Source organism: Anas acuta, chromosome 4, assembly GCF_963932015.1.
Source record: "Anas acuta chromosome 4, bAnaAcu1.1, whole genome shotgun sequence".
In the NCBI taxonomy this organism is placed as follows: Eukaryota; Metazoa; Chordata; class Aves; order Anseriformes; family Anatidae; genus Anas; species Anas acuta.
The window spans coordinates 2,497,748-2,519,621 of NC_088982.1; the positions used below are offsets into that span (position 1 = coordinate 2,497,748).

The following is a 21,874-nucleotide window of genomic DNA, read 5'->3' on the forward strand; positions in this document are numbered from 1 at the left end:
AAAGTGTTTTCTGGTCAGTTCCTGTGCTCTTCTTGTGTTCGTGTAATTCTATATATGGAGTCTTGATGCTAGAATAATGCTTGTTCTGCTTGTTGCAGATATAATCATATTAATAAAACCTGATAGTGTCCATCTGTACTGTAACCCTGTGAATTATAATCATCTTTTGCCATATGTGGCATTTTGGAGGAACTTGCATTTTCACTGTCTAACTGAAAATGAGGTAAGTGGAAAATTCAGTGCAGATAAGAATTGCCTTTCTGTAATATCTTTCTGATGAACTCATATTCAAAGTGGACATTTGTTTTCCATGTTCCTTGTGGAATCTTTATTTCATATTCAGTAGGGAGTGATCCCCATCTACATATGGGTGTTAATTGCTTTGCCTAATGTGTGTGAGAAGAATGTTTTTAATAATTGGCAATTGCTGGAGCATTAAAACAAATTGCTTCCCTCCCCCACTAATTTATTACTATTTTGATATGACTCAGTGATCTTTTAGTGAGGGAAAATGTGGGTTGTAAAAAATACAGAATCTGAATCAAATCAAATACTGAGATTCTGAATCCAAGCACTGAGATTTCCAGCAATTTGTCTTGTTTGCTGTCAAAGCAGTGTTTTAATGCTTTGTATGCCAATAGTTTCAGAACATTAGAAAAGGTTGGCTTAGCAAGCCATTTAAAACGAATAAACTGTTATGTATTTTTATTTTAACTTTCAACTATTCCTTTGAAGAGCTATTAATTTCAGTAAGGAGAAAAGCTGGGTTATGTCACTCACTTTGATCAGAATATGGTTACTGGATCAGAGTTTCATCTTGTATTTCAAAAGTCAAGGTATTCTTAAAAAAAACAACTTCATTGTAGTAAAGAGAAGGCGAGAGAAGTAGGAAATGAAAATAATCGTTTGCCATTCCAATTCTCTGTGATGAATAACATAAACGAGGATGCTGGTGGACAATTAGTTGCTTGGCTGCCAAGGAGCGTGCCACTTGTGCATGCAGTATTACAAAGCAGCGTGCTGTTGTCTCAGTGTGCTGCTCTGCAGGCAGTTCTGGTGCTTAGGTGCAGAGTAAGAACCTTTTTATTCCAATTGAGACTGGAAATTATGTTGATTTAGTCCCGTTAAGGCAAGCTTTTTTCCCTGTTAGGAAACTGTGTAGTTCCTTCTCTAAATTAGAGTGATACTGAAATCTGAGGGAAGTGGGGTAGGAGCCTTGATGTAAATGGGTGAAACTAGTGCAAGAAGAAATGGAGAGGAAAGGGAGAGAACCATTTTGTTCCCTTGAGCTTCCAGTGGTGGGGGTTATAGTGTTTTTGTGTGGCTGCTTTGTTTTATGTCACACAGTTATGAAATAATTCAGAAGGGACCTCCAGAGAACATCTTGCCCAGACTCTAGCTTAAGGCAGGGTGAGCGAGGAGATCTGGTGACTTGAGGGTTTTTATGGCTTGGGTGTTGAAAACCTCCAAGGATGATGACTGCAGAACTTCTTCTGGCTACCTGACTCACCACTTGACTGTCCTAATGGTGAAAAAGCATTTCCTTTTATCCAATCTGAAATTTGTTTCACATTTGTCATGCCCTTTGTCATGCATGCATTCTGCTGGTACACACCACTACAAAGATCCTGGCTTTGCCATCTCAGCAACAATTTTGTAGGTGTTGAAAGACAGTTACGGGGTGCAGCCACAGCATCTGAACAGTGCCAAGACCTCAGCCTTTCCTCCCTCGTACTGCTCCAACCCCGTGATCATCTCAATGGCCCTCCAGTGAACTCAGTCCTCTTTGTCAGTGTCTTAGTTGATTGTGAGTCCCAAACTGCATGCAGTATTCTAGATATGGTCCCCTGAGTGTGCTGCACAGAGGATGATAATTACTCTTTGTTTGGATGTGAACGACTGAACTATGGGTTAAAATGTGCCATAGCAAAATCTAAAGCCTCATCAGGCTTTTCTGTTGCTAAAAAACACACGGAAAGGGCAAAGCAGCATGCCTGAAGGTGGTCAAACAGGCATTTTGGAATGAGGAATGCAGCAGTTTTTACCACACCTTTGCTAGCACAGCTGTAATCTAAGCTACTGAATTTTAAGCTGTATCTGCTTATGGGCTTTTATATGATTTGTTACGGTAAGCAGTTACCTTTATCACACAGTACTGGCTTGAAATAATGGTGTAAGTGGAAAGGTAACCATACAGAAACGAATGGAAGCGTTTGAGACTTCTGATGCTGAAAATACAAGGTGCATTTCACCGCATCGCTCAGCTCATTCACATAAAGCAGTGCTTCCAGTCACATTTCTTTTGTTTAAGGTTGCCAATTTCCTAGATTACTCGTGAATTAAAATAGAATTAAAAAAAAAAGTTGTGTCAGCCTTTAGGTGCATCCTGTTTACAGGAGAACTTTCTGTAGTGGCTTTTAAGCAGGCTTTTTTCTCTTTTTTTTTTTTTATTAATACTAATAAATGTTGCTGCTTTTCAAAAAGTGAAACAAATTGTTCCCAGTAGCTCTTGATGAGGCTGGCAAAACCTGTTGCCTCTCCTTGCTGTCTTCCTTCCTGCTTACCTTTAACAGGACTGTGGGCTTTTAAGTGAATATCCTAGTTAGTGGAGGAAAAAAACACATTATTGAAGAATGCACATTTTCAAAATGGCCAAGTAAGATAAAACAGTGAAATTTGATGGATATCATACAAGCTTTCTAGGTGTCATGACTGTACCGGTTATGAAAAGGTCTGTGTGTATATCTGCAGTTGCGGATAGAGAACAAACCTCTAGCCTGCTGTCCAAACCCAAGTTCTCCTTCTGATGGCATTTTCAGTTTTGAGAAGCTGGCAGCTGTTTAGTGCTTGGCTTTGAACTAAAGCTTTGATCTGGTTTCCTGGGATTCTAAAAAGAGCACATCATGGAAGAACTTGGTATGCTTCTTTTGAGATGAGCCTGATTTTAAGAACTTTTTCTTAAAAGAAATTTCCTGTGTGCTGCCTGACGCTCACAAGAGCTGTAAGTAAAAAGTTCATAATCATGTAATTTACCTGTATGTTAAGTTCGGAGCAGTATAAAATGAATAAAAAGAAGTTAACAAATCACATACTGACGTGTGCTTGCAGCCCAGAAGCCAATCATATTGGGGGCTGCACCAAAAGCAGCGTGGCAGCAGGGTGAGGGAGGGGATTGCCCCCCTCTGCTCTGCTGTCCTTGACCCCACCTGGAGCCCTGAATTCAGCTTTGGGTTCCCCAGCAAGAGAAGGACATGGAACTGTTAGGAAAAAGTCCGGAGGAGAGCCACAGAGATGATCAAGGGGCAGGAACACCTCTGCTGTGAAGACAGGCTGAAGGATTTGGGGTTGTGCAGCCTGGGGAAGAGAAGGCTCTGGGGGAGAGCTCACAGCAGTCTACCACTACCTAAAGGGGGCTGCAGGAAGGCTGGGGAGGGATGCTAAGTGTCTCTTGGAATACCCAAAGGTGCTAAGCCTGTTCCAGAGGTGTTGCTACACTGTGTAAAAATGGTTTTTGTGTGTTGTCTCTTTAGTCTAATTTTCAGCCTCCTCTGAGCCATAAGTATATCATTTTTACTTTGTTTCTGCTCTAGTGCTAGAAATATGGAATGGAGTGAAAAAAAATGACTTCTGTTTGCTCCTCACGTGAAACAAGATGGTGTTGGCTGCTTTTCCTCTGCTTTTCTCCTGTTTTTCTTCCACAGACCCCTCCCTTAGATAGCAATTAGTTGTCATTGCTTGTTTGTGACCTGAGGCATATCTGGTTAGTCTGCTCTGTGGGTTTAACACTGTTAACCTGGTAATACTTTTTTCCTCAATGGCAAGTTTTCTTTGTGGCGTATCAGTTCGCATTCTCCAAATACTTTCCGTTTAAAAGTTATACAGAATCTAGCAGGTGATGTTGAAAGACTTGACTAAAAGCTGGAAATTAAGCATGCATTTATGCCTTCATATGACCTTACGAAAACCTTGCTTTAAAGGTTTAAAAAAGTCTCTGTTGGCTTGAGTGTATCCATGCTTTGATGTAGTTTCCAAAAGACAGATGCTAAAGAGGTTCTTTGGTCTTTGTAGGTAATATTTCAGTGAATTACATGAAGTTACGTTTGCCATGGATTTGAAGCTATATAGTACATGTTTTCTTTAGTATAAAACTAATAGTCAAATAATTTTAAACGATTCCTTTCAGTATGAAGATGAAGAAGCTGCAGAGGAGTTCAAAATTTCCAGCTTCGTAGACATGGTTCGAGATTGCAGTCGCATTGGTATTCCATACAGCTGCCAAGGTAGGTTAGTTTGTGTTATGCTTACTGCAAGTGTTCTGCAGCATGCAAGCCATTCAGTTCAGGGAGTGAAGTTTTCCTTGCCTTTAGTAAGCAATAAGGATTAATATGTCATTAGTTTCCTTCTAGACTTTTTTTTTTTACTTAGAGCTTGGGTTTCTTTCTGAAAAACGTAAGCCCTTAGACTTCATCTGAAGAGTGAATGCTCACAGCGTGAGGAAAAGAAGTAATTTGCATTCAGAGGAGTATGTTCTGCTGCCACAGAAGTTCTCTGTTCAGATGGGAGCTTCAGATAAATGCTCCTTTATGTAAGGAAACAATAAAGATTTCGTTATGCAAGTTTCCTTTTTTAGCACTGAAAAAACTGGACTGTTCGGCTTCCTGTTATGATCTGTAGGCAGACATGCAGTCTGAGCAATGTAACCTTACATTGTTTAGTCAAGTGTACTTCACAGCATCCCAAACAGCAAATATTGCAAAAGCGATGCAATACGTGCTGCTTCAGCCTGTAGCATGGGGGGTTTTCATCCATAGTAAAGTAGGTGAGAGAAAAAATGTGTTATAATAAAAAATAGGCTTTTGTTAACTGTTTAGGTTCAAACCAAACTACTTAAGTTAGTTTTGCATTCTCAATAACAGTACTGCGTTTCCCTTCCGTGTGTGTTTTCATAGTTAAAACAGCCGCGTCTGGAAACCCTTTTTCAGTTCTTCATTGCTTTCCTTGAGGAAAAGGTGATGTGCTCTCACTGCCTGGAAAATCCTTAATGTGTCGGGGCAGGGGGAAGAGTGGAGTTCCTCTGTTAGGAAGTCTCTACAGAAGGTGTTTAGCTTAAGGATAATGATCGTGCTTCAATTTAGATGGCTTCCAGCTTCACTGATTAGTACTGTTATACCAGGCTAAATAGTTTTTTCCTCTCCATCAACATAAAATTTTGATTAAAATGGAGACAATGATGTCTTTAACTTAGGGACAGATAATTGAAGATTTTGAAATAAGCAACGCTTCTTGTGTTTTAGCTTGACTTTTAATGGACACAGTTTTTCTGATGTCCTTGGAAAGAAATTTGCATGAAAAAGTAATTTTTTTTTTCCCTGGTGGAAAAAGGGTACAAAATTTGGGGTGTAGAGAAAGTATTTTTCAAAAGTTTTTCTTCACCAAAAAACACTTTTCAGTTACAGGTTTGAAGTTTTACAGGCAAATATGATAATCAAGAGCCTTTATTAGACTCTCAGAACCACTCTAACATCTTAGAGGAAATTAGTAAACTGATGGTATTTACGAGAGAATGTTTGTGAATTTTTTTGCAGGTCATCTACAGATATTTGATATGTTCATTGTTGAAAAGTGGCCAATTGTGCAGGCTTTTGCACTGGAAGGAATTGGGGGTGATGGCTTCTTTACGATGAAATATGAAGTGAGTATTTGCTTTTCATCTTCTTGAGTCTTCCTTTTTGAAGCAGCAGTAAGTTCATGGAATAATTTAAGCTGGAAAGTACCTTATGAGATCATCTAGTCCTGCCTCGCTACTCCTAGTAGGGTCAACTTCTAAGTTGGATTAGTTTTGGGGGGATTTTATTAATCTGAAGGATGGAGACACTGTGGTATTACTGAAAGGCTGCTAGGAGCTACCCAATGCTCTGCCCTGGGTAAGTGATGACTGTTTGGTTCCACCCTGAGCCTCCTGCTGTGATTTACAACCTTTATGTTCTACAGCATCATCTGCTACTAGCAGACAAAGCTTCTTCAGAGCTGCTAGTTGGGAGTAGTTTTTCAGGAGTAGTGTAATAGAAGCTGATTAGTAACAAATGCTGGATTTCCTAGGTCATTGGTTCTGACGCAGGAAATGAATCTACTTTTCTCACCAGTATTAGATATTCTTGGGTCATCATAGCCTCTTGAATAGGGCAGTAGACAAGATTTTGGATAACATTTCTAGTTTAAATAATAATTTGCTGTTCCACTCTGAGTAACTTGTCACTTGATTTGTTTATTAAATATACGCTAACAGCATCTTCAGAGGAAAGCTTCGTATTTAAGTACTTGTGCGTAGCTTCTTTTATTTCATTTTCTTGAACCTCTGCCAAAGAAATGCAGATGTTCTTTTTTTTGTCACTTTTTTTTTTTTTTTTTTTACAGTCAGTGCTCTTTGTCTGATGATTGAAGCTGGGGGGGGAATACAAAGAATTAATACTGCCATTGTTAGTCTCATCACGTTATACTGTACGTGCTTGCTCAAAAGGCTTGTGTTAGTTCCTGGGTGCCTTTTCCACCAATATCTACCTTGATGCTTTTCCTTTGTTCTGCTGCTAGCAGCATAACCACCTTGTGTGAACCTGTCAGAATTGTTAAAGGTCAAGTGCAGATAGTTGAGAATCTTTGTGAAGCTCTGACTGGGAGCAGTTGCCCTTCCTGATGTCAGAAATGAGTCAATAAAAATTTGGCTGTGGGAACTCAGAGGGAGTTGATTGAATCTTTAGTTACCCTCACCCAATTTACTTTATGAATCTGCAGAAGCTTTGGGAAGATGTATATAGTGTGGTGTTGGCTTTGTAAGGGCAAAGCCTTTACTATTTGATTGTGAGAGTTGATACTATCCTTATGGCACTCTCAAAGCCTTAAAAGGAGCAATGCAAATCCTCACTATCTGAAGAGCAAGCACATTAACTCGCCTTTCAGCCACATTCCAGCATGGCTCCCTCCCTCCCTCCCTCAGAGTTATAAGGGGATTTAAGTGGGAATTGGCATTTTTAACTTTTTACCTGTTTGTGCATGGCTGCCTGTTAAGCAACTGCTGTATGTCATAGACAAGGAGGAAAAAACAAGGTATGGGAGGAAATAGATTTTGGAAATTTAATAATTTTTCCCCTATTAAAACGTGTTCTTGATCCATTTCTAGCTCCCCAAACTTAGCTTCCCCCTGCTGTGCATTCAGTGCTGCTAAATCTAAAAATCTGAAATCCAGTGATAACTTGTAAATCCTTTATTTGGTGTTTTAAGGATACTTGTTTTCTTACATGACAGAACTCCAGCAGCTAAGAAATGTTTCCTGTGTTTTGTGGTAGAATAAACGTATAATTTGTTCAAGGTGCTGTAATTCAGAGAATTTACTGTACTGATAATTGAATGGAAGTTAATGTCTGGGATGTCATTATTGCCATATCTTATGATATATATAATTGGAATAGCTGTGTAAAGCAGTGGTTTAAGAAAATTACAGTCAGTGTTGCATTTTCAGTTAAGGGAGTGTGTGTGGGGGAACACAGTAAATACAGACATTATTCACATACAGGTGTCCCTCTAGGAATGTATTTTGGAATAGTATTTTTGTACACGTCATCTTAAAGCTTGGAAGAAGGTAATGCTAATTGCTAAGTTAAACTAGTTTTGCCTAAATTTCTATTTGGCATAGAGCAAGAATCAACTGTTGCCTAGGACTAGTAACTTTGGAATCTACTTGTCTGTCCCAGGAAACTGATCTTTCCCTTCTGGTTGCACCAGGTGATATTATTCTTCACTGTTAATTGAGTTTCCAAGAATATTTTGTGAAATTGTTTAAAAGATACAAGAAAAAGTCTTTGTGTACTTGAGGAGATGAGCATCCAGAATATTGGCATCATTTCTGGTCAATTCTTTTGTAAGCAGTAGTGGAAAAGCATTACTTATCCCAGAGGACTCTAGGCAGTATTCTGCAAGTCTGTTTCAGTGCATCTTAAACCTGTATGTGTGTTGTTCATCCCGGAATTTTTCATAGAGGTCCATTTAAAATATCTTGCAGCTAATGGATGTCAGCGTTGATCTGTGGAAAACATACAGCAAGATGGATCCAGTTTCCTTGGAGGACTTGGTATTTGAGGTAAGGCAGGTGTAATTTTCTGATCCAGTGACTATCTGTTACTCTGGCTGCAGAGCTAAGTTGTTGTGTGCCTTTATTCCTATTTTTTGATTTTATTTTTAATAGTGTTTACAATCTACTGGATCCACACAGTGAGTGCAGGGTCTCTAAAATAGCTCATCTTGGATTCCTTAAAGTTCTTAAAATGCCAGAAGTTCCTACAGAAGATTCCCTGAATCTTGTGATATTATTCAGGTCACAGGACTATGAACAAAGTTGTATGTTTCTGTGTGTTAATCCTCCCTTTGTGGTAAGGGGAAGAAATCCATCCATACAGCCATTCTTCGGGAAAAAACATTTTCACGGTTGCTTTGTAACTGCTTTGAGTGGGTAACAGTGACACACAGTGGCTACCCTGTAGCTTTGTGAAATACAAACAATACAGTGTTAAGTGATTCCTTATTTTAAAGAGTTGATCTGATCTCCATGCTAGAAAAGGGAAGCGTATATAAGTATTAGCATATATAATTAGTCTTTATGTGAGTTCTCAAAACTGAATTTCTGCCTTTTCCTACTTACCCGTTGTACTTGTTCGGGTATTCAAAATAAGACATTATTTCTACCAGAACTGGTTACAGACCAACTTTTGCATTTGTGGCTATACCTTCCATAAGTGTAGACTGAAGTTAATCAGTTAATAAGTTTTTGCCCAGCTAGAAACTGAAGAATTAATGAACAACCACGTCTCTTGAATACCTGAGCTACATTTACAGAAGATATAGCCAGAAAACTGAAGTTAATGAATAGGCGTTTCAAACAACTCTGGTGTCATAGAAATTGGCTATTTTAAAAATGACTTTCTCAGCAAGGAGGAAATTGGGTGGCCTTAGAGCATTTGCAGTTGATAAATACTTTTTTTTTTTTTAGTTAACAGCTTTGATTTTAACTCTACTTGAGATTTAAGAGAAAGTTCTGTACAATATTGACGTGATCCGAATAAGCTGACAAAAACATGTTAGTTCTTAATTTCTATGAAAAGCGTACTTGAGGCTGAAATAATTCTGCAATAATAATACTCCCAGGATAGACACCTTGATTTTAAAATTCTAATAAAGCCTTGACTTTTATTTTAGAAGGCTTGTAAGAGTTTATCAACATCCACTGCGTAAACTGTGTGCATTGTTATGTTAATGAAGTAAAGTCAAATCCTATAAAATATTTGTACCTCTGCTAAAATCATATTTCTGGTTTTGCTTGTTATACTCCTGGAGTGTTAGACTCCCTAAAATCAGGATGTCTCTTACCTTTCATGTTAGTATATGACAAATAATTGAGTTATCCTGAGCATTTTTAAAATTGTATAGTTCTGTAAGGTTCCTTCTTTACCAGCATGATGCAGTCCTCTCTTTACTGGTTCTCTTTTTAAAAAAAAAAAAAAAAAAAAAAAAAAAAAAATGTGAATGATTTTTTTTTTTTTACCTAGGAGTCATCTTCATTTCTATTCTTTAGCTTCAGTGAGGAGCTACTGATACTTCCTTTTCTGTATACCACTTTTTTCTTCCAGATGCAGATAAATAAATTTTCTTGTATTGTTGCCATTTGCTGATCATGAGTTTCCCAAACTCCTTACCCTGTTCCTAACCTTCTGTATGTAAGCTCAACTAATGTCAGATACAAATCTATTTCGGAACATCTAGAGATTTAAAAACATAAATTAAATCTATTCATGTATGTTTTGAAAGTCATATGGCAGACGTGATGTCTGAGTTACGGGTGCTCAAAATAGTGTACTGCCTTAGATCAAGGAAGATCTCTCCTGTCTTTTCATCTCTTCCCCACCAGCAATCCCTAAAGTCCACAGTCAAAGAAGTCCCTCCAACAACAGGGAGTCCTTTATCTTTTAGAGAAGATGTAGGTTTTGTTTTTGATGTTTTCATTGGTCAGTCTGTGTTCTATACTGCATTGTGAAAAATAATTTGTTTTTCTAATGTAATTTGGGATCATTCAGTAATATCTGTGTCTTCCTTCTTCGGTGTAACACTTGCCTTAATAATTGATGTTGTATTTTTTTTTCTTCTAGGATTTAATGACTTTTGAGCATCAGTGGACCAACTTTTTTGCTAATTTTGATACTGAAATTCCCTTCATTCTGGAACTGTCAGAATCTCAGGCAGGGGAGGTATGCCTGCTTCAGTAATTCTTTGAAATGCCAGTGTCATTCATGCAGAAGTACTAACGCATGTTGAGCATTGTTGATTTTTATTCCTCTCTACCCATGTCACCTTACCTGTTTGAGGAGTCAAAACCTACATTTTGTTGATAAGTTGCTCACCCCCAGGGTGTGATGGCATAGGACTGCATAATGAATTCACAATTAAGTGTTTATTCGCTGATTACTGAGCTTAGCTTCAGGTCTGCACTACAGATCCCTATTTGTAGGTGGACCAAACTTCATTTCAGTGGTAGCTCCTGTATATGTGCACTCACAAGTTGAGGTTACACATGTCAGACCTCAAACATAACTGGTGACGTTCAGGATGGATAAAAATACTACAGTGTGTTTGCTTCTAGTGCTTTTTGGAAGTGTCTCTTTCTTTTTAAGCATGTATGAGACTTAATGGTATTTGGGTTTGTTTATGGAGATAAGTAGTTTTTGAGGGTTGAAGACTTTTCTCTGAGAAGCATAATTCAAGTTCTTAATGATAGTGAGGGTAAATCACACCTTCCATTTATTTGCTTATTAATCATGATTTTTTTTTTCCCCACAGCCTTTCAGAAGTTATTTCAGTCATGGAATGATCTCAAGCCATATAACGGACAACAGGTATTACTCATTATTTCCTGTGAAACAGTGTTTTTTTAGTATGTGGATGAGTTATTTCTATATCTCTGCCATAAGAACACTTATAATGCTTCCTTTGGGGACCACCCTATTATATTACATCTTATCTTTGCACATTTAAAAACAAACAAACATGCAGAAGCAGTTCTGTGAGGGATGCTCCAAATTTTTGTAGGTTTTAATTCTGTAGGTATTACATACACAATTTCAATGTTTGAAACCATCCACATTGTGTTTTCTAATGTGATCAATTTCTTCATGGACAGATATCAAAATTTTGCACAGGATAGTTTTGTTTGAAAAATTGGATCTTCTGTTTATGATAATCAAATCAACTAAAATACGAAGGTTGAAGGAGTCGGTATGCTGTTCTGAGTCACGAAGAACAAGAGCAGTGTTTTTTATTGGAAGCAAGGCAGTTAAAACCCAAATCTTAGCCTACACAAGTTGTGGAATCCAGGTCAGCTTTATTTCGTTTCAGCCCAGAATCTGAACTAAGAGAGGAGGGCTGTTTATCGTATGTTGCAAAACCAAGTGTTCTGCTATTTCGAGCTAAATAAAGGTTGCTTAGCTCCTCAGTGTCTCTGCAGATTCTTCTTTATTTGGAATTAAAGGACACTGAACTCCAACTCCACTGTTTATCGTCTCCAGCATCCTATGTTGTTTTGCATTTAAATAATGAAAAGAAAAGCCTTGACCTTAGCAGTGGAGTCTTGGGCCTGAAGCCAGAGCTAAAACCAAAATAGGTTTGTTCCAATATACTTATTTCAAGGTTTGCCATGATGGTAAACTTTAAACGACTCTGTTTTTGAAGGCAGTTTTCTTTTTTGAGGGGAAAAAAATTCTAATAGCCAAGTTTTAAATGCAGTCTGCTACTGAATGTTTAAGAAACAGCCTTGAGGTACGATATTGTATATGAAAGAAAATTATAGTCCTGTTAATTCAAGTCCTTTTTTCTTTGGAACTTGGTCTTTTCAATAGGAAGCTTTCTGTGGCTTTGATCTGTGCAGCTGTAGTGATTTTTTGTCCTGCTCTTCTAGTAAGAAATTGAATAGTTGGTCTATCATACTTGAAAGCCTTTTTCATTTGTTGTTATTCAAGTTTTCTTGCAGTGTTTTGGTGGTGATAGATTCTTTTTTTTTTTTTTTTTTTCCATAGTCCCAGCCGGCAGCCTTTTGTTCTGTTTGGTAGCCACTCAACTAGAGAAAACTTGAACTCTGGTAACTTCAATTTTCCATCAGAAGGACATCTTGTTCGAAACACTGGCCTTGGTGGAAGCACTGCAAAACATATGGTGAGGTTTTAAAGTAATTATCCAGTGCTTCTAGGCAGTGTATATTTCTGTTTTCTTTGTATATTTTTGTGCCCTTTAAGCACATGTTTCTCGTTAGTTAAATACCCAATTCCTAATGTATAAAAATGTAAGTTACCTTAACAATCAATCAGTTTAAGGAGAAATTTTTTTTTCTCTTTCCAAGTGAAAGTATACTGGCTATTTAATCATAGGCTGCTGAAAGCTGTCCTTTAAAGACTGCTTGTTTTTTTTAACACTTGAGGTGCTGCAAATGTTTGGGTGGGGGAGAGGAAATGCCACTTGGGACACTTACCCTAGCTGTAAAGAGAAAAGCTTTGTAATGGTAGCACATGGTCTGACACACAGGTTTTGGTTGAATCAGAGCTGTTAAGCTGCTTCTTTAAAAGAAACAGTAGGACACTTCTCTCTTTTTTTTTAATAATGGTTTTGTAGGTAGACACAGGATCCATACGTGCATCCAAATTTCAGTGTCTGCTTCAGCAACCTAACAGTTGCTTGAAAATTTTGACCTTTGCAAATCTTTCTGGTGTTCTTTGTTCTGGTGAACGTTGAAAATCTCTGTGGTGTTCAACGAATGTTACGCTCAAGTTGTAAGATTAACTTGTTTCCGTTTTCAAGTAAAAGCTTAGTTTTAAAACATATCATGAGGTCGATGGCTTGTTGCACCGCTGCACAGGGGACGTAACTGGGGAAGCGACCCCAGGGAACTCAGATCCTCTGCCTGGCTGGGCTGGGTGCATCAAGAAGGTAACTCGCAGCGGAGGAGGAGAGGTAGTGTGCAGCTTGCGTTGTGTAGTGCTCCCTGCTGGCCAATCTCCATGGGCCCTGGGAGTGTCTGTCAGTTGTGCGAGTCCCAAGTCTGTGCTGTGGAGGAGATGGATGTGGCTGAGTACATACAGGTCATCGTGGAGTGAACGTATGATTGAGGGACTGACTTTATGATCTTGTCGTGACATTTCATGCATAGCTGCCTGATGGATGGATGGATACGGGTACTCCTGACACATCACATGAGTCAGATGCCCGAGAAAGGATTGTATTGGCATTCCAGTGAAATCTCATTCACCGTTTGCTGTCCTAACCTTATTTCTGTGAAGACATCTCCGATTTTTATTTTTTTCTTCCCATGTTAACATTCCAGTTGAGTTCGTGTGATATCTTTGAGAATGCAAGTGCAGTTTTTTTTTTTTCTGATGCAGTACCTGCTCCATCTGTTGTCTTCAATTCTGACGTTGTTCTTAAAAAGGTGGTTGGTTTATTTACAGGTACAGGTGATACTGTTTTAATAGGGTATCATGAAAACAGTAAATAAGGCCATGTGCGAGCATAGTTATTGGAACGTGACCCACTTCCCTTTTCATGAGAAGAGCAGTTGGCATAGGAAGTTGAAAATGCATTCTTAACACTTATGGAAGTCAGGGCTCATCTCCTTTCCAAAGCCTTTGAACCGTTCAGGTCAAGTCAAAAATGAAATATACCTTTGAAAACGTAAGTTGTTCTTTAAATCAGCCAACTCTGTTATACACCTTGTGTAGTATGTCAATTGTTAGAATACTTAAGGGGAACTTAGTTTATTGTTAAATATTGCGCTGATTTTTTTTACTAAGATCTTTCTGTATCTCATTACTACTGACCACCAGGTAGTGCAGTGTGTATCTCCAAAGGGACCGCTGGCTTGTTCCAGGACCTATTTTTTTGGAACCACTCACGTTCCTTTCCTGGGTAAGTGTATTAAGCATGACAAGCAGCAGTTTAAGGGAATTCTTCTCTTTAATCAATGCAAGTCTTAAATAATCAAAAGATGTTTTTGATTCCTTTATTAACATTAGGCTGCACAGTGTTTTTGGTGGTAGATTCTTGCATAATTCTGCAGTGGGTGCATGACACCTTAGCAGAACATTTTTCTGCTGCACATCCTACGCTACTGTGCAATACTGTACACTACTGTGTTGTGATTCTTGTTGTTTTGGGTGGTTTTTGTGATTGTGTCTTTGTTTTATATTTGTTTTTTGGGGGTGGGGGTAAACAAGTCAAAGATTTTTAAAAGGATAGAGAAAAGTCTTTGACTCATCCTCAGCCATCTTGCTTGGGTTGAATACGAGATGTTTGAACAGTTATCTTCCCTAATAAAAACAAATCAAATGAAAGTTTGAAAAACAAGTTTCTTAAATGACCATTCTAAATGGTTTGGGGTCTGTGGATAAAGTCAGTCTCCTTAGGGTTACCATACATTTTCAGACTGTATCCAACTCGAATAATGTCAGAAGAGGAAGTGGTCAGAGGCATGTAAGAGAGAAGGAATTGTAGCATTTATCTATTGTAGCTATGCTTTTTTCTGGGTATCCAGTAATAGCAGCTTTTGGGATCTTTGTTCTGACTCAGTAAAGCTGTGCTTACGAGATGCAGATACTAATTTTGGCAATTATGTAGTCTGTAGTGCTACAAGTTGATCTGTGCTTTGCTCTTTCTTTAATTTATAAACAAGGTGAAGTTACATAAAATATTGGGTAAATATTGTCTAAGATAAGCAGCAGAACTGTTAAGCCAAATAAGTTCTGTGTGAAACGCTTCCAGAAGTGCTTAAAGGAAACTTTTTTTTTTTCTTTACAGGAAATGACAGTGAGATGCACAAGAAACCTGAACAAGTGTAAGTTGCCGACTTAGAGTCATAGAGTGGTTTGGGTTGGAAGGGACCTCAGAGCCCCCACCAAACCCCCTGCCATGGGCAGGGCCCCATGCCCCCAGCCCAGGCTGCCCCCAGCCCCATCCAACCTGGCCTTAAGCACTGCCAGGGATGGGCAGCCACAGTTCACAGAAATATTTCATAAGCAATACTCAGTCCAAATCCAGCTATATTTAGGAAGTAGAGTTGCAATCTACAATACAGAACGGCTGGAGTGCATAAACTGGCTGTGTGACTTCAGGTATCCCTGGGGTAAACTTTTTTAACAAATACCGTTTGCTGTCTTACATTGTTAACATGAAAATTTAAAAATGGGTAGAGAAGTAAGAGAACTATGACATCTTACTTATATCGCAGCTCATCGTGAGATCATTTCTTGTAAATATATATGGGAATTTGAAAACAGGAACTGTTACAGAGTTAGGAAGAATTACACTAATGATGAGCACGTACTGAAAACCTAAATGAAATGCATGTATTAATTAGTACATGCAATTATATGGATTAAACCTCATCAAATAAATAAGGTTAATTTTTAAACTACTTGCTGCTCTCAGGGATGAAGTTAGAACAAAGCCTCTGTAGAGCTTGTTTGAATTGGCTGATGTCTGTCCAGGCAATCATCAGGGCGTTTTGAGATTTCTCCATATTGGGCCATGCTTGGGAGCTTCAGATGCTTTTTTTCGTCATTCGGGAATGCTTTGCATAGGCTTAAATGCTGTATTTTTGTCTGTCTTTCCCCCTGCATCCATCCCTCAAAATTTAGCTGTTGCAGAAGAGTTAAAGTTTGGGGAAGAAGGAATGTTGGTCTATTATCTTTCAGTTCCAATTTAGTTGCAGGACAAAATGTCTTAGTTGGGCACAGGTTTTTTGTTTTCAATAGCTCTGGAGCTGTGAATGTGTCAGGAGCTGTAAATCACTTCTGGCTTCTCATCATCTTTGTTTAGTTCAGTAGTAGTCTTTCACTTCCCATTTATGAAGAGAATGGGACTAAGCTATGATGTAGATGTGATCTAAAGGTGGTGACTGCTTTGTTCTGGCTTTTTTTTTTTTGATTGACATTCTCCAGTAAAAGACAGTCTCAAAGCTGGTTCTAGCCTGGTTTTCTTTTTTCAGAACGTGAGGCTACCTTAACACAGCTCCAAGGAAAGTCAATGATAAAATGTCTATTTTCCTTGACTGATGAGAACAGGGCTACACTTCTGGCAAGAGATTTTATCAAGATACTCTGTAGTTTGAGCAATAGCAAATTAATATTTTTTAACTGATTTAAGCATAAAGCTACATCTACACTCATTTGAACAAGAACCCCTTCTGTATGAGGGAGTTAGTTCTGTGTTAACTGCTCCTTTTAAACCGTGGAGGAAACCAAACTCTATCTGTCTAGTAAATGTTGTGTTTGTGTTTCTCTTCAGTATGCTGTTGTCGCAAATATATACTGCTGTTGTAGAGGCTGTGCTTGCTGGCATTGAGTGCTATGCTAAAACTTCCACTGAATCCAAGGTAAATGAAGCACTGATTCTGTACATTCTCACTGTTGATTTGCTGCCATATAAACTTATATTTAATATATTTAAACACCCTTTACCTCACATGCCCACCCCCCCAAAAAAACACCTTTCACAAAGCATTTCAGGCAACTGCTTAACATTAACGAGGTTAACACTGGTTTCCAACCAGTATCTCTGAATTCTGTTAAAAAAATAAATTCAGAGTATATCTAATCTTACCTTTTTACAGTAGTTCATCTTTCTTGAATTTCCCTTACTGTAAGGTAAGGAATGCTAGAGAAGTAAAAGACAAATTTTAGCCGGGTGTATCGATATAATATTGTTTGGTGTATGGTCTCTGTGTATTTTATGGTTGCTCCTACGGTTGCTGGGATTTTGAAATATGGGAAAAGGTGTTTCATTCTTGATTTCCTTTTTTCAGGCAAAGGAGGGAGCAGAGCAGATGTTTATGTCTATGTTAGATACCCTACATTTAACACAGCTTAAAACAGCATTAAGGTAACTACTTCCAAATAAATATTGATTTATTGTGTCTTTTGGGGGGAAAAATGCACAAAATGTTAACTTCAAAGTTAGTGCCAATATTCCAAGACTTCATAATGTGTTCAAAAAGCTCTTACAATCACAATAATTTAATTTTTCCTGTTTATGTAATCACTTCAACAGTTATTGGTTTAAAATGTGTTATTGCTGATCTTTAAAAATGTGCAATAGAAGTATAAAACATGTTTTTCACCAGTACATTTTCTTTTCTGCAGCTCTAAAATTGCTTTTCAAATTCAGGCTGTGAACAATCATGGAAGGTTTGTATCTCTTCCTGTTATTAATTAGTGTTCTATTACATTTAATGAATATATTGTCTCAGAGACTGAAAAAACATTTGATTATTTTGTACAAGATGCTCTAAATATTTTTGTATTTGAGTCGGTTTAGTGGATTCCTATTTGTAATTATGTGGAATCTTGAAAACATTCTAAAAAAAAAAGAAAAGGAAAAGGAAAACAACTGGGTAAACCATTTTTATTAACTCTGTTAATGAGTAGAAGCAGCACAAGCCCATTAAGAGTTTCCATTTAAAACAGTGCTTTTAACTTGGTTGACATCACGAGCTTGTGCTTTTTTAATCCCCGTATTGTCTAATTGACTGAAATGGCCTACACAAATCAGAGCTTGCTTTAAAATGAAATAGATTTTTGACTGTTAAAAAGTCACTCAAAATGATCTAATCTTTAAATATTTAATTATCATTATTATTCCAGAATTACTCCATTAGATAATGAGGATAGCCTGAGTCTGATTAAAACGGTAAGTAAGCTGTTCAATATTCTGATTATATATTTTGTTAGAAAGTAGAGCTTGAGTGGCTGTTTTTATGGGGCATGCTGAGCATTTTATCTATGTGATTAGAAATGTAACGGCAGTGATTATTTCAGACACTGAAAGTGAGATAAGATTGAGTTTTAATGTGAAGTCAGTGGAATTTGGAGTAAAACCTTAAAATGCTGTTAAGGTTTCAGGCTTTCCGATTCAGTGTAAAAGCATTGTGTTTTAGGAAGTTTAAAACGTGCTGTTTGTTGCTTCACTTGAAATATTTCAAATTCTGCATTCTCTCCCTTTCCTGTCCAACTGTCTGATCGTTGTAGGCGTCTATGATGGTATTTGACATTCCAGACTTGCTCACAGGAAGAGGATGCTTGGGATCTGTTGTCTTTTCAGAGTCCTTCCTAACATCACAGATATATGTAAAAGAAAAAGGTAACTATTTTGAATTCTAGTGCCAACTTACCATTCTCTGAACTTTTTTGTGCTTGAATAGCAAATGGATTTCTGATGGTTGTTGTTATTGCAGTTAATATTTTCAAGCCTTCTTGTTAAATATCTACATGTTTTAGCCTGTAGTGATCTACATGTTTTTGCCTGTAGTAAAGAATATCGTAAGTGTCAAGACAGTTTTTGTAAGCTAACTGAAAGGGCTTCAGGTTTTATGGCTGCCTTGTCCCTAAGATTGTGCTGAGGTGTCAAGAACTCTAGTATACTAGCAACCTACCCAAATTTTCTTTGGTCTTGGTGAATATTTTATATTGTAGCTCTCTTATATCACTTTGTAACACTTGTTTCATGTATTTGGAAGAGGTGAAATAAAACTAAAATGATACAACTTATAGAAAGCTTGTTTTTAGAACAGGCTTTTATTTAAAATACAGAATATTGAGTAATATCTTGAAACAAGTGAATAGTTTTTCAGATTGTTTACATGTGGCAAGGAAGTGTAGTTGTTAGGGTTGTCTGGACAATATTTATGAATTCTTGTATGCAGACAGACTGCAAGATTTTTAACCATGGGAGTTGGAACACTTTTGGTGAGGAAGAGAGCAAAGGAAGAAGCCAATCACACATTCAGCTGCTAGTATTATTTATATTAAAACTTTGTAGTCCCTCCTTAAACTAGAAGTTTTGGGCTACCATTTGGGGCAAGTTGCAGACAAGAATTGGAAGAAAGGGAAAATTGTTAGCTTAGGCTGTACTGTGAGCCAGAAAGAAGCAAGAAATAGCCAAGAAGCTACGATAATTTGATGCAAGAGGCATACTGAGAACAAAATAAAAGCAGGGCTTCTTTGTTGTTTATCAGTTCTGGGTACATTACAACACAGGGAGACTAGAAGCTAGTCTGCTGGGAGAGCTTCACTTAAAAAATAATGAGTCCTTAAAATAATGAGCAATCTTTTCATATTTCCTAGAGAAATTTCCAGTCATTAAAGTAACATTAAATGATCTGAAGTACATGGATGGTATTATACTTCTTTGCTTTCCATTTACTTCCCTGCAGATGGCAGTATTAATTCAGAAACCAGCCACATAATATTGACTGCAGCTATCCCAAGATACGCATCTTGGTTGGTTAGTACACAAAAATTTGTTCGATTTTATTCTATGAATGCAGTTTCACAACTGGAAACGTGTCATAAATGTATGGATTTATGAAGAAAAAGTACAGAATCCAGTCATTAAAACAGAATTCTGTAATACTGTAATTTTTTAAAAATTTGGACAAGGAGTGTATAAAAAATAAAAAGAAACAGGCTGATGGTTCCATTCATGACAAGTTTTAAATCATTTTCTTTTCGCCATCATTTCAATTTTTAACTGTTTGAAGTCACATTTGGTTTTTATTGTTTTTATTTCTAGGAAGTATACACTATAACATCTGAAAATTCTGTTTATTGTGGGGTCACTTCAGTGTCTACCCCAACAGAGGTCTGTTTCCAGACCTCTAAGGTAGTAAACTGAGTTATAATTTCAATGAATGTTTAGAAGAAGGACAACATTATGCCAGTTGGCAGTCCATGCTTCTGAAGTACTTTAATAATAGTGTTTTTTTTTAAAGTTACACTCCTTTGTGTCTAATACAATACAGTTTTAGTCTACAAAAACAATTTAATGGGGAGTATCTCCTTGAATATATTTCAAAGAATTATTTCTGTCCCATGGTAGCACAGTATTGAAAAGCACAAAGCTATCTTTGAAGCAGTCTGGTCAGGATTTTTACCTTTCTGTGGTCCATAAGGTTCTTGAACCTTCTTTAAAGATTTCTTGTTGAATTAACTTGCTTTATCTACTAACAGTACAAAGGGAAACATTTTTTTGCCTACAGGTTGAAGATAGCGATGTGAAACTGTCTGAAAAGGCACAGCTAATATTAAAGGTAAAATTAAACTTTTTAGTTAAATTATAAAGGTTACTTTTTTTTTTTTTTTCAAGAACCAATATCCCCAAAATCTTAGCTGCTAGTAAAATTGGCTTTTAGCATTTTTTCCTCTTCTGTGAAAGTCTTATCTGTTCTATCTTGTCTTTTTTAAACTTGGACCTAAAAAAAAGAAATGCATTGTATGTAAAAGTTTGAGGTTTTCTTTCATTCCAAGAATGGCAAAACCCAAGAGCAAAAAGTTCTAATAAGGCTTAGTTTCCATGGAAGTCTCCCTAAGCATTACCCATGGAGCACATGAGCTTAAAAAAAAAAACCAACAAACCTCAATGCCACTTTACATGCAACTTTCTTTTAACTTAATTAGCATGCTAAATGTCTACAGGAAAACACTTCAAGCAGTATGAAAAAGAAAAGAATTTGGGATCTGAGAACGTCTTAAACCACATGAGTTTCACATTTGTGGCTTAGCTTGCGGTTCCCAGGAATCTTCATTACAAATAGTTTCATTTTCCTGTAGTATACTTTGAATTCAGTCGATTGACAATCTAAAAACAAAAAGCTGTGCCTTGTGGCTGTGACAATAACTTGTAATTTAATAGCTGCTGGCAAAACCAGCCGGGGGGCGGAGGGGGATGCTTCTAAAAATTGGTTTCCTGACATAACAGTGTCTTTCACTAGTTCTTCCGTATCCATGCAGTTTAAATTCTTTTAAACAGCATCTGTCAGAACTTCTTAATTTCTTTATTCTTGCAGTAAAACCTCTTCTGATGAAAATGTTCTTGTCTAGACTACAGTCTTTGATGTGGTCTGTGATACTTTTGTTTTTTATCCTGTTTAGGAAGACAAATCTTTTCTGGGCACTTTACTTACTGGAGGTGATGGAGCATATATTTACTCTAGCAATCCACAGGCCATGCCTGCAGAAGGTGAGATGTGTTTTCAATTGTTTATACAGTTGGTCCAGTTTCTGCATAGTTTCTGGGATTCACGGATCTGTACCATCATTTTAAGGTGCTTTCTTTCTACTTGCATCTGTAAATCTCTTGTTAAACGCCACGTTTCCCTTCTTTATCCCCAACTTCTGCTTGGAACTCGTAGGTGTAGAGGAAGAATTTGTATCAGAGCTATAGGCTTGATTTTGACACACATGCAGCTCCCGTCGCGTGATTGAGAATTAATGTTTGTGAGCCTGGGAGAGTTCTCCCATAGTTAAAGCACAAAAGAGTGCACAAACTGGGTTTTTCTCCCCTTAATGGGTGATGTGGTATGTGGGTTTGGATTTTTCTGTACCTGTGTGAACATGAGGTTAGAAAGACTGGGCGTTAAAGTAGTGACATGAGACTGTGGGCTCCCTGCATAGGAAGTAAAGGCCAATACGTAAGTACCTTTTGAGCAGCGTGACACGTTGCCTCTGTGTTGTGATTTGTTTCTAAATTTACTTAAAGCCTTGTGTTCTTTGCTTCTACCAAAGCCTCTTCCTGGAGCTGACATGCTGTTCCAGCTTTTTTTTCTGTTGTCATTTTCCCTGAGGAACTTTATTAGCACAGAAGCTCCCTGCATAACAGAAAGATGGTCATTCTCAGTATTTTTCAGATTTGGTGAAGTTACTGTTTTCTGACACAAAATGACAAGCAATGGATAGACCACTCCTCTTGTCTTGGTGCATTTTCATTGAAGACCTTTAGTTATGTTACTGGGACATTTGTG

At 37.6% G+C, this 21,874-nt stretch overlaps 1 protein-coding gene across 2 annotated transcripts in view; it reads left to right on the forward strand.

The window, feature by feature from the left end:
* Positions 1 to 21,874, forward strand: part of DNAAF9 (dynein axonemal assembly factor 9) — a 72,249-nt gene that overhangs the window by 16,304 nt on the left and 34,071 nt on the right. For both annotated transcript variants that reach the window (XM_068679537.1, XM_068679538.1), the window contains exons 4-20: positions 99 to 223; positions 4,184 to 4,280; positions 5,586 to 5,692; positions 8,054 to 8,131; positions 10,191 to 10,289; positions 10,879 to 10,934; positions 12,111 to 12,246; positions 13,908 to 13,989; positions 14,878 to 14,914; positions 16,366 to 16,453; positions 16,883 to 16,959; positions 17,220 to 17,264; positions 17,721 to 17,766; positions 18,105 to 18,216; positions 19,289 to 19,359; positions 20,114 to 20,164; positions 21,006 to 21,093. In XM_068679537.1, the coding sequence (XP_068535638.1) occupies positions 99 to 223; positions 4,184 to 4,280; positions 5,586 to 5,692; positions 8,054 to 8,131; positions 10,191 to 10,289; positions 10,879 to 10,934; positions 12,111 to 12,246; positions 13,908 to 13,989; positions 14,878 to 14,914; positions 16,366 to 16,453; positions 16,883 to 16,959; positions 17,220 to 17,264; positions 17,721 to 17,766; positions 18,105 to 18,216; positions 19,289 to 19,359; positions 20,114 to 20,164; positions 21,006 to 21,093 (1,395 nt within the window). The remainder of the gene's footprint in view (positions 1 to 98; positions 224 to 4,183; positions 4,281 to 5,585; positions 5,693 to 8,053; positions 8,132 to 10,190; positions 10,290 to 10,878; positions 10,935 to 12,110; positions 12,247 to 13,907; positions 13,990 to 14,877; positions 14,915 to 16,365; positions 16,454 to 16,882; positions 16,960 to 17,219; positions 17,265 to 17,720; positions 17,767 to 18,104; positions 18,217 to 19,288; positions 19,360 to 20,113; positions 20,165 to 21,005; positions 21,094 to 21,874) is intronic.